The 10,293-nt window shown below is 56.5% G+C and overlaps 1 protein-coding gene across 1 annotated transcript; it reads left to right on the top strand.

Annotated features, from left to right (window-relative positions):
* The first annotated feature begins 2,166 nt into the window (after positions 1-2,166).
* On the top strand, positions 2,167-6,235 carry SFRP5 (secreted frizzled related protein 5). Its single transcript, XM_068961712.1, has 3 exons — positions 2,167-2,689; positions 4,350-4,427; positions 5,889-6,235. Exons 1-3 carry the CDS (start codon positions 2,167-2,169, stop codon positions 6,233-6,235), a joined length of 948 nt encoding a protein of 315 aa, XP_068817813.1.
* The last annotated feature ends 4,058 nt before the right edge of the window (positions 6,236-10,293 follow it).

Here is a 10,293-nt window from a genome sequence, read left to right as displayed (position 1 = left end):
TTCCTGGATGCCTACTATGTGCTGGCATTGTGCAGGAGGCTTTCTTTCCATGCACCACTTTGTTTGCCCCTCACAACATCTGCTGAAGAGGTTCTATTTCACAAACAAGGAAATGAAGGGTCAGAATAGCTAAGTATGTACCCAAGGTCGTCACTCATAGACTATACACTCAGATGTGAACCTGGCTCTTTCTGTCTGCAGAGTCCAAGAGCTTGCACCACTACTACGCTACACTCTCTGACCCTGCAGGGAACGGCCCTTCACCTTCTGAGTGGCCATCCCAGAACCTCTCATGCTGGAGTTGGGAGAGGGGGAGAAACGGGAGGAAAGTGTGTTCCTGGACATCAAAACAACAGAGGGCTGTTCCACCCGAGGGCTCTGCCTAATTTTCCTTTGCCTCCTCGGCCATGTCTTGTGTCTTTTTCTCAAAACTAGATCAGATGAGGCAGGCCCGATGTCTTTTGTATTTCTGTATCCCCATCTGTGGGATACGCATCTCAAGCCTTGCACACAGTAAGTGTTCTGTGTGTGTCATTTGACTATTAAGAGAAGTGGTCCTTCACTGCCCCCCACTAGCACTGCAAGGATAGATCTGTGGGAAGATGGGAGCCTTGGAGACATTCAGGAGAATGGGGTGGGGAGGATTTGAGGGCAAGAGGGTAGGGGGCAAGTGCCCCAGAACTTCTTCCCCTAGCTCAGAGCACCCCAAACCCTGCTACAAGACTCCTCCCCAGGGTACCCTCCCCAACAAAGGCTGGGGAGTCAGGTCTCCAGTTAGGTTCTCAGGAAGAAGGCCCCCCATCCCACCCCACCTCTAAGCCTCTTAGCCAAAGCTCTTCCACAGGCAAGCCAATGGAAGGCAGGATCCAGATGGACCCCAAACATGGGGTCCCTGAAACCCTGCCCCTTCTCTGATGCCTCCCTGGATATCCTCCTCAATTCCTTCCTTCTCTAGGCTCCCAGAGGAGATACACTCTCCTCCTTCAGCATTTCCTACTCTAGGCCGAAATTTATCTTAGGGCTGAATAGTTCCCTGGTCTTTGGAACCAAACATCTGGGTTCAAATCATGGCTCCTTCGTTTGTTAGCAATGTGACCAAGGGCCAGTTACTTCCCTTCTCTGAGTCTCCCTCCCCACCCTACTCCCCAGACACGCAGTCACTAAGCCTACAGACTCAGGATCCAGAACCCCTGGTCATGACCGGGCTCTGACTCTCGGAATCAGATCTGGATTCAGGTCCTGGCTCCAATCCCTACTTAATCTTTTTAGGTCAGTGCCTTTATCTGTAAAGCACAGATGGTAGTAGTACCTACCCATCTTCTACCATTATTGTGAGAATTAAGTGAGGTAGTTTATGTGATGTGGTCAGAAAGACTTGCCACATGGGAAGCACCCAGTAAGTACTAGCCATCATCGGAAGTAGCTGATAAGGTTATGAAGTGCTGTGCAGTGTCTGAGGCACTAAATAAGTGCTCACTAAACAGCAGGTATGATTATCTTGGCCCCCGCTAAGCTGGGATGTCCGGGAGGTGGGCTCTGGATCACATCCATCTCTGATTCCCCAGCAGTCAGCACAGCTGCCCGGAACCAGGCAAGAACTCCATAAATGTGTGAGCACTGGGGGTGAAGCACTTGCCCGGCTGCACCAGGAGGGTGTGAGAAGCCAGAAGCCTCCTGCCGGGAAAGGGGAGAACCCAGGTGTCAGGAAAGAGAAAGCAGAGCAGAGGGGTAAAGGCCGAGACGGAGAGATAACCAAGTGAAGTGAGTGAGAAAAGGAACAGGAGAGGCTATGTCGAAGAGAGATAAGGAGCCGGCTGGAGACGAGGAAAAAGCCTAGGGAGGTGAAGGAGTCATGGCGAGAGGCGCAAGGCGAGGCTGGAGCACTGGCGGGGCAGCAGGCGAGCCGGAGAGGGGCGCACGAGCGGGCGGGACTCTGGGCGGGCCGCGCGGGCCCCAGGGCAGGAGGGGCCGAGGGGGCGCCACCCTGCCTCCGCGCCTTGGGGCGGGCGCCCGGCGGCCGGAGATTGGCTGCGGCGCGCGGCGAGGCCGGGGCTGGACCCCAAGGTGGGAGGCGCCAGGATCACTCGGTGCGCCCGGGAGCGGAGCGAGGCTGCCATCCACTCGGGCGACCTCAGCGGCAACGGAGTGTCGGGGGCCTGCGCAGCCATGCGGGCGGCGGCGGGGGGCGCGCGGGCGGCCGCGCTGGCGCTGCTGCTGGGGGCGCTGCACGGGGCGCCGGCGCGGGGCGAGGAGTACGACTACTACGGCTGGCAGACCGAGCCGCTGCACGGGCGCTCGTACTCCAAGCCGCCCCAGTGCCTCGACATCCCCGCCGACCTGCCGCTCTGCCACACGGTGGGCTACAAGCGCATGCGGCTGCCCAACCTGCTGGAGCACGAGAGCCTGGCCGAGGTGAAGCAGCAGGCGAGCAGCTGGCTGCCGCTGCTGGCCAAGCGCTGCCACTCGGACACGCAGGTCTTCCTCTGCTCGCTCTTCGCGCCCGTCTGCCTCGACCGGCCCATCTACCCGTGCCGCTCGCTGTGCGAGGCTGTGCGCGCCGGCTGCGCGCCGCTCATGGAGGCCTATGGCTTCCCTTGGCCCGAGATGCTGCACTGTCACAAGTTCCCCCTGGACAACGACCTCTGCATCGCTGTGCAGTTCGGGCACCTGCCCGCCACCGCGCCTCCAGGTAGCGCTCCCGCCCCCGCCCCCTGCGCTCCGACTGCCCTTGGGTACCCGTGAGCCGGACCCCAATGGATGTCACAGCCCTCTAGAGGTGCCACCTCCTCTAGACACACACACACACACACAGTCTTTGCTCAGCCCTGCATGTCCCCCCGGAGCCTTCCAGCCTTCCCATCCCCCATGGCCTGCCAGAGTAGTGCCTCCTTGCGGCTCTGGACGTTCAAACTGGTTCTCTCCCATTACAACTGTTCTGAAACCTCTCCTGGCTTTCCCTCGCAGCTTCCACCTTCCTAAACTTCTGGAATCCCAGGGGGTGGGGAGTGGGGAGTCCTGTCACCCCACCCTGAGGCTTCCGATAAATGCCTTATATCACTCTCTCAGCCCACAGATGCCCAGGTTGCTAAAGATGCCTTTGGCCTCAGCAGCCCTGGACCCCCACCTGTGCTGGGATTTGGGGAGGGCAGAGGCTAGGGGAAAAGATGTAGCCAAAGACTGGGGGCTAAAAGCAACTCTGGCCTATGGTTTCCACCCTGCCCCTATTTTCTGAACCTGGGAACCCTAAATTCTCCCACTCTTTCCCCAGTGCCCCAGGCAGGGAGACCGCTGGGTAAGGCTCAGAGCAGAATGGTGAGCAGGGTGCCAGGCTCTGCCCCTAACAAGGAGACCTTGGGCAAGTTGAGCCTCTGTCTCCTCTTTGTAAAATAGGAAGCAATCTCAGGTTCCCCAAACTTCTAGAATCTTAAGTGGCACCTTCCACCCCACCCCCATCTCATTACCCCTTATTCCTCTCTGGTCTCAGCCTCCCCTTCACTGTGCACCCCCTTCATTCTTCTCCCCACTGTCTGCCAACCTCCTTTCAGACAGAGTAAGCCCCTGTTGGACACCAGACAGGAGAAGAAACAGTGGCACCAGGCAAGGAAGCTTCGCCTGGGTGGCTGATATGAGAATCTAGGACGCCCCTGGCTCTGGGACTCTCCCAAGGGGCAGCACTGCCCCTGTTTTCTATCTAACCCGGCCCCCCAAAAGCAACTGAACCCCACCACAGCCCACCCACCCCTCAGAGCTAGCCTCACCCATGCTATCCCCAGTCCCATGCAACCACATGGGACCTGAGAGTCAAGGCTGGGTGGGGGTCTTGTGACCAGAGGGTGTTGAGAGAAGGGAAACTCCCTATTCTTGGGTTCGAAATGGGGCCAGGAAGGGAGAGACACCCGCTCAAGCAGAAACAGCATGGCCCCAGCACGGATCCTGGCAGGGCTCTTTCATTCTGGTTTTCTTGGAGCTCAAAGTTGGAAGGCAGGGAAATCCCATTCTTGGAGTCCCACCTGGCTCTGCCCTCCCACTCCCACCCTCTTTGAGCCCCTCGCCCTGCCATGATGGGGCGGCCCACCAGGAGGCAGAGACAGAGAGACAGGCCAGGCGCTATAGAAGAAGGCTGCGCATATGATGGGCGCAGCTGCCAGGGTCATGGGGCAGCCGTGCCCACCTGGTCAGTTTCGTCCCTTCACAACCTCGTCTCTGGAATCTCACAACCACTCAGTGAGCATGATCATTACCATCGTCCCGACTCCTGATGGAGGTGGCTGGTCAGTGGGGGAGCCTGAACCCTAAGTTTGGCTCTTTGGCCTCTGATCCCCTCACCCCACCCCTGCTTCTCTCTTCAGTGACCAAGATCTGTGCCCAGTGTGAGATGGAGCACAGCGCTGACGGACTCATGGAGCAGATGTGTTCCAGCGACTTCGGTGAGTGTAGAGCCCACGTGGCCACTGCCCTCTCCCCAGAGAAATGCACTTTTTCTTTTTTTGGCATCCCAGGGACTTCAGAAACCCCTCAAGGCCATGGTCCATCCCTGGCCAGGGCTCTTGCAGCCTTTCCTTGACACTGCCTACAGAAGGGCCTCCAGGACTGGGTTCTCTTTGTGGGAGGCAGGCTTGGTCCAGAGATGGATGGGGGCAGCAGAGGGGCGAGATGGGTTCCAGGACGGAAGTGCAGCCCCCTGGTCCCCGGGCACCTCTGCCTAGTACCTGATGCATCTCTGGCTGGGGGTGCTGTGGTCCCCAGCCCCACAGCTTCATCCTGCAGCCTCCTCATTCCTGGGACAGTCAGGACCTGGCTCCTGTGCAGACCACACGGCCCAGCCTGTGGTCTTTGCCCGGTTGGTTCCCGTTTTGTGCCTTAGCCTCATTGTCTCTAAAAAAGAGAAAGCAACGAAACCCTTCCCGTAGCAGGTCTTTTATGTTGTTAGTCTGTTTGGGAAGAGAACATTATTACTGCAAGGTGTGTGCATGTCCAAGAGAGAAAAAGAGGGGGTGGGAGAGAAAGAAGATTTTTATAGCAATGTCTCTCCCTGGGTGGCCAAAGTTACTCTCTGGCTTCTCCCAGAGATGGGGACCTAGAGGCCCGAAGAAGGAGGATGCTACCCTAAGTGACCACGCCCTGCTCTATTAGGCTCTTTAATCACCTCGCCCACTAGCCACACACTCCACAAACATCCTACAAACTCCTACACATACCACAGACATCCTCTTATACACAAAAACAGGCAGCACCACACTACACAGTCACACACACGTTATAGAGTTGACTGCAGCGCTTCCCAACCCTGCGCATCACAGTGGGGAAATCAGCACGTGCTACAGAGCAGCCCCTCCCCAGAGCTGGCAGTCTAGCATTTACCAGCCCACCACTGCTCCAAACACCCTCCACACATATGCACACACACAGCCAGAAATCCTATTTGGAAGCATCCATCCCCAGAGATCACGAAGTCCAGCCTTCCTGCATCACAAGGACCCCCTCCACCAAACGCTCCCTCCAAGAGTTATCTCCACCCCCAATATTTTCCCTTCCCTAGGGAGCCCACGCCCAACTTCACTCCCCAAGGAGAGCTCTCCATCCTGCACCTGGTATCATGGAAAGGCACAGCCTGGATCTCAGTTCGAGCCAGGCTCTAGAATTCACGCCCATCACCACCTTTCCAAACCTCATTTCCCCACCACACCCATTCATGTCAGGATGAAAGCTGATAATGTCTGTACACGTCCAGCACCTGGTGGGAGCTTTTTAAGTATACATGTGGAAGCCCCATCTCTCCAAGCGCCAGGCCTGGAGCTTCAGGCAGAGCACCAAGCATGGGGTCACCAGCATCCTAAGCAAGCCTGACGGTTCTCATGGCTGGCCCCCTGTCCACCCCCCACACACAGTGGTCAAAATGCGCATCAAGGAAATCAAGATAGAGAACGGGGACCGGAAGCTGATTGGAGCCCAGAAAAAGAAGAAGCTGCTCAAGCCAGGCCCCCTGAAGCGCAAGGACACCAAGAGGCTCGTGCTGCACATGAAGAATGGCGCTGGCTGCCCCTGCCCACAGCTGGACAGCCTGGCTGGCAGCTTCCTGGTCATGGGCCGCAAAGTAGACGGACAGCTGCTGCTCATGGCCGTCTACCGCTGGGACAAGAAGAACAAGGAGATGAAGTTCGCAGTCAAGTTCATGTTCTCCTACCCCTGCTCCCTTTACTACCCCTTCTTCTATGGGGCGGCAGAGCCCCACTGAAGGGCTCTCCTCCCTGCCCCACCCAGCCATGCTCTGTCCTCGGTCCCCATCCCTGGGGCACTCTCTCCTCTGCCCACCTGGCCTCCCTCTCCCCCAAGCTGACCCAGCCCCTGCCACAGGGTGGTTCACACAAAGCTGGGCAAACACAGGCACTAAGGGATGGACACGGAGCCAGGCTGTCCTTGACCGAGGGATTCTGGGTCCTTGGAGGTTTGCTCCCAGAGAACCAGGCCTTTCTCAGTTCGGGGGAAGCCCCAGGGTCTCAGAAAGTAAGCCGAGAGGAGAGAGCGAGGGAACGGTGCAGGGGCTCGGAGCAGCCTGAGGAGGTGGCTTCCAGGGGAGCCGGTGGTGTCAGCCCCTCTGTTGGCGGTGGGGCCTCGCCCGGGAGAGGGAAGTCTTGGCATTGGGCTGAGCTACTTGGGGGACAGTTCCCGGCCCCCATGCCCCTTCATGTGTCATCATACCCCCAGAGGAAAGGGTCACGGTGCCCTCCAGCCACGCTTTCCCACCTCCCCCATCTCCGCCTGTCTCTTTCCCCACTGGACTGGGGAGAAGCCCAGCCCCCCTCCCAGAAGCTCGCTCCTCAGCCTCCGCGTGTCCCTATATCCTGATGACCATAAATTATTGCTTCTGCTGCGAGGCCATAGGTACTAGACTGATGCAGGCAGGATTTTGTTTTCTATTTTTTTTTTAAGTTTTTCATTAAATCAAAGAAAACAAACAGTTGATTTTGACCAGGTGGTTTCTTTGTCAGCTAGTTCCAGGAGGGAGGGCCAGGGGCCATTCAGAAGGGACTTTGAGAAAGAGACCTTTTTGTAACCCACAGTCTGTCCACACAGACATACTTGGAATGCCTAAAAAGAGCAATTCCCATGTTTTTGCAGGATCCACTGAGAACACACAGCAAGGGTCACCCTTCTTATCCCCACAATGAGACTAAGTGAGCAATGGGGATGACTATCCTTTTGTCTCAGAGGAAGGACAGAGATGCCAAGTTCCCCAGCCTTCTCCCACACTCAGAAGGTTCCCGTGGTCCTGCAGCATCTCCCTGACATGGGCAGTGCCCGCTCCAAGGAGCCCCCAAGAGGCTGGGCCACAGGGAACTACTCTGAGGGCCAGAGGCCTAAACTTGTCACTCCTACCCCTTCAGAGCTCAGACACCCCTGGACACTGGCCGTGTAGGAGATGGTGGTGTGAACAGGTGCTGCTCCAAGCTGGTCCCTGGAGCATCAGTGTCGCCTGAGCTGGTGAGAACCGCAGCAGCTCAGACTGTTAACACTTTGAAGCGCTTGGGGAGCTTTTACCAAATACTAGGCCCCACGCTAAAGCACTTAAACCTGAACCTCTGGAGGCTGCTCCAAAATCAGCATTTCCTGGTGCCCCCCGGGTGGTGTGCAGCCAGGGCTGAGAACTTCCATTCAGATAAGCCAACGGCTGAGGCCGGGGGAGGGCGAGGGGGGCTGAGCTTCTTCAGGCTGGAGCAGTCCTGCAGGGAGGGGACCAGCTCTAATGCTTCCAGGGGCTTCTTTGGTGAGCTCAGAGAAAAGGGAGGCTGCTACCTTGAGCTGGATGAGGCAGCAAGGGGAGAAGCCTTGAAATGGAGGCGACAGGTTACTGTCACTCAAGTGTCCAGAATACGGGAGGAATGATGCCAGGAAAGCATCCTGGGGTACCATCAGCAGATGCTGAGGGACAGGGCAGATGCACCGAGCAGGGGGGCTGCAGACACCCCTAGACTGCTTTCCTCACCAACTGGGGTTCAGCTGGGATGCCAAGTCCAATCAAGACCCGCTGCTCCTCTGAAACAATGGAGCCACGTTCTCTCTCGAGATGAGGAAAAACCCTGGCTTGCTCCAGCAGCTCTCAGAGAAGCGAGAAACGAAGAGGACAGTGCCAGCTAACAGGTGGTCTGACAGCCAGCCATAAATCACCTCCCTGCCAGTCAGGTGGCCCCACCACAGGTCAGGAGCGGCAGAGGCCCGCTTGTTTCTCCTTCCTCTGAGGACACCGCTGCCACCCACCCTCGCCCAAAGCCTGCCCAGCCCACCTGGCTCCCTGAATCCACCCCTTGTCTCCCAGCCTCCTACCCCGACCAAATATTTATGGACACTTCTATGGTCAACCAGGCCCAGGAATTATTTTTCCACTGAACATACAGGGCTTGGGCTGCCTCTGGCCGGAGTACAATACTGACCTCTGTCAGGTGCTGGCAGCCCGTGAGAGGGAGCGGCCAAGGAGGGGCTCCCTGAGCCCATCCTGGGAGGCCCCGGCAATGCGCTCCTCACTCACCCCTACGAAGGCAGCAGGCTCCGCGCTGCACCTCACCTCTGTCCCCAACACCTGCTGTCAGAGCCTCCAGGACTCTTCCCTGGGACTGGACACCCAAGAGGCCCAGCAAGGCCTGAGCCCTTGCTCATTCTGTCCAGCCACAGAACACTCCCTCCTGGCCAGCCTGAGACAGGGGGTGGGGGCCACCCCACGACCATCTGCACTGCGTGTCGGTGACTGTGAGGAGCAGAAACCCCCAGAGACAGCGGGGCTTCCCCATGCAAGGGGGTCTGGAGCTGGGAGGTGCACGTCCCAGGCTCGTTCTGTCTTCCTGCTCTGCCTGGGGGGGCGGGGGAGGGGGTGCCTCCTCCTCCCAACTCCTCAGCCACATTCCAGGGAGCAAGGCAGGGAAGGGCTAAGAGCAAAAGCTGCCCGTCAGCTGCCTCTGGCCCTTTTAATCAGGAAAACAGTAATTTCCCAACAAGTCCCACCTGGTAGATTTCCACTTCTCACTCACCAGCCAACACTCAAGTCACATGGCCAGCCCCAGTTGCAAGGGAGCAAGGAAGTCAAGTGTTTCAGTTGAGGACAAGAGGAGCGTTCTGACAGTGAACAGAAGGGATTCGGGGAAGGCCTCCAACACTCAGGATCCGGAGACAGAGGCGGCAGAGCCCAGCTCGGGTTCCAATGCTGTGACCTAAGGACCATGTGACACTGGGACCACCGCCCAGCAGGAAAATGGAGTAATTGTGTCTACTTCACAGGGTGGCTGAGCGTTAAGTGGAGAAATGCATGAAAAAGTACCTGGAAACAAGGCCCAGCATTTAGAAAATGTTCATTAAATAGTCATTAGTACTTTTATTAACCAAAGGCCTTGACCTAGCACAGTGCTTGTGCAAAATAGTGCTTATTAAATTTCTAATTGATTTGTTAACCAACTAAGAAATGCTTCTGGCAGGAAGGCAGGAACATCTAAAGGCCATAACTGTTACTTCTAGAAAGGTGAGAGAGTCTACATTTGGAGTTTTGATTCAGAAAATACATACCCGGGTACGTAGGGCAGCAGAGCAGAGAAAACATATAATAAATACTATACTAGCACTTAATATATCAAGCCCATCAATATATAAATAACCAAGTACTTTGGCATTCTTACTTAAACGTCCCAGTGTAGGTACTATTATTATCCCCATTTGTTATTTTTTAATTAATTGTTGAATTTGGCTACACCGAGCAGCATGCAGAATCTTTAGTTCCTTGACCAGGCACTGAACTTGTGCCCCCTGTGGTGGGAAAGTACAGATCCTAACCACTGGACTCCTAGGGAATTCCCCGTCCCCACATTAACGATGAGGTGGCTCAGTGGTAAAGGACCCACTTGCAACGCAGGAGACCTGGGTTCGATCCCTGGGTCGGGAAGATCCCCTGGAGGAAGAAACGGCAACCCACTCCAGTATTCTTGTCTGGGAAATCCCATGGACAGAGGAGCCTGGTGGGCTACAGTCCATGGCGTCACAAAAGAGTCAGACGCGACTTAGCAACTAAACAACGACAATTTTAATGATGAGGAAGCTGAGGTTCAGAGAAGTTAATGAACTTATTGAAGGACACACAGCTGCACTTAGCAGTGTGGTGAGGATTTGACCCCCACGCTCTTAACCCTGGGGTCTACTGCCTACAGGGGGCAAAGCCAAAGACAGGCGGGCATGATTGGTGTGGAGGCAGCAGGGCTTCTGCTACCCTGCCTCATAGGAAGATTTCAGGGGGCCCCTGCTCAGATCCCACCCCAA

Source organism: Capricornis sumatraensis, chromosome 23, assembly GCF_032405125.1.
Source record: "Capricornis sumatraensis isolate serow.1 chromosome 23, serow.2, whole genome shotgun sequence".
Classification (NCBI taxonomy): domain Eukaryota; kingdom Metazoa; phylum Chordata; class Mammalia; order Artiodactyla; family Bovidae; genus Capricornis; species Capricornis sumatraensis.
Note: the sequence above shows the minus strand (reverse complement) of the source record. Positions and strands in the feature narration are given on the sequence as shown.

Coding starts and splice junctions, on each gene's coding strand:
- SFRP5 (XM_068961712.1), top strand. CDS start 2,167: ATGCGGGCGGCGGCGGGGGGCGCGCGGGCGGCCGCGCTGGCGCTGCTG. Junction 2,690..4,349: donor GCCCGCCACCGCGCCTCCAG/GTAGCGCTCCCG, acceptor TTCTCTCTTCAG/TGACCAAGATCTGTGCCCAG. Junction 4,428..5,888: donor GATGTGTTCCAGCGACTTCG/GTGAGTGTAGAG, acceptor CCCCACACACAG/TGGTCAAAATGCGCATCAAG.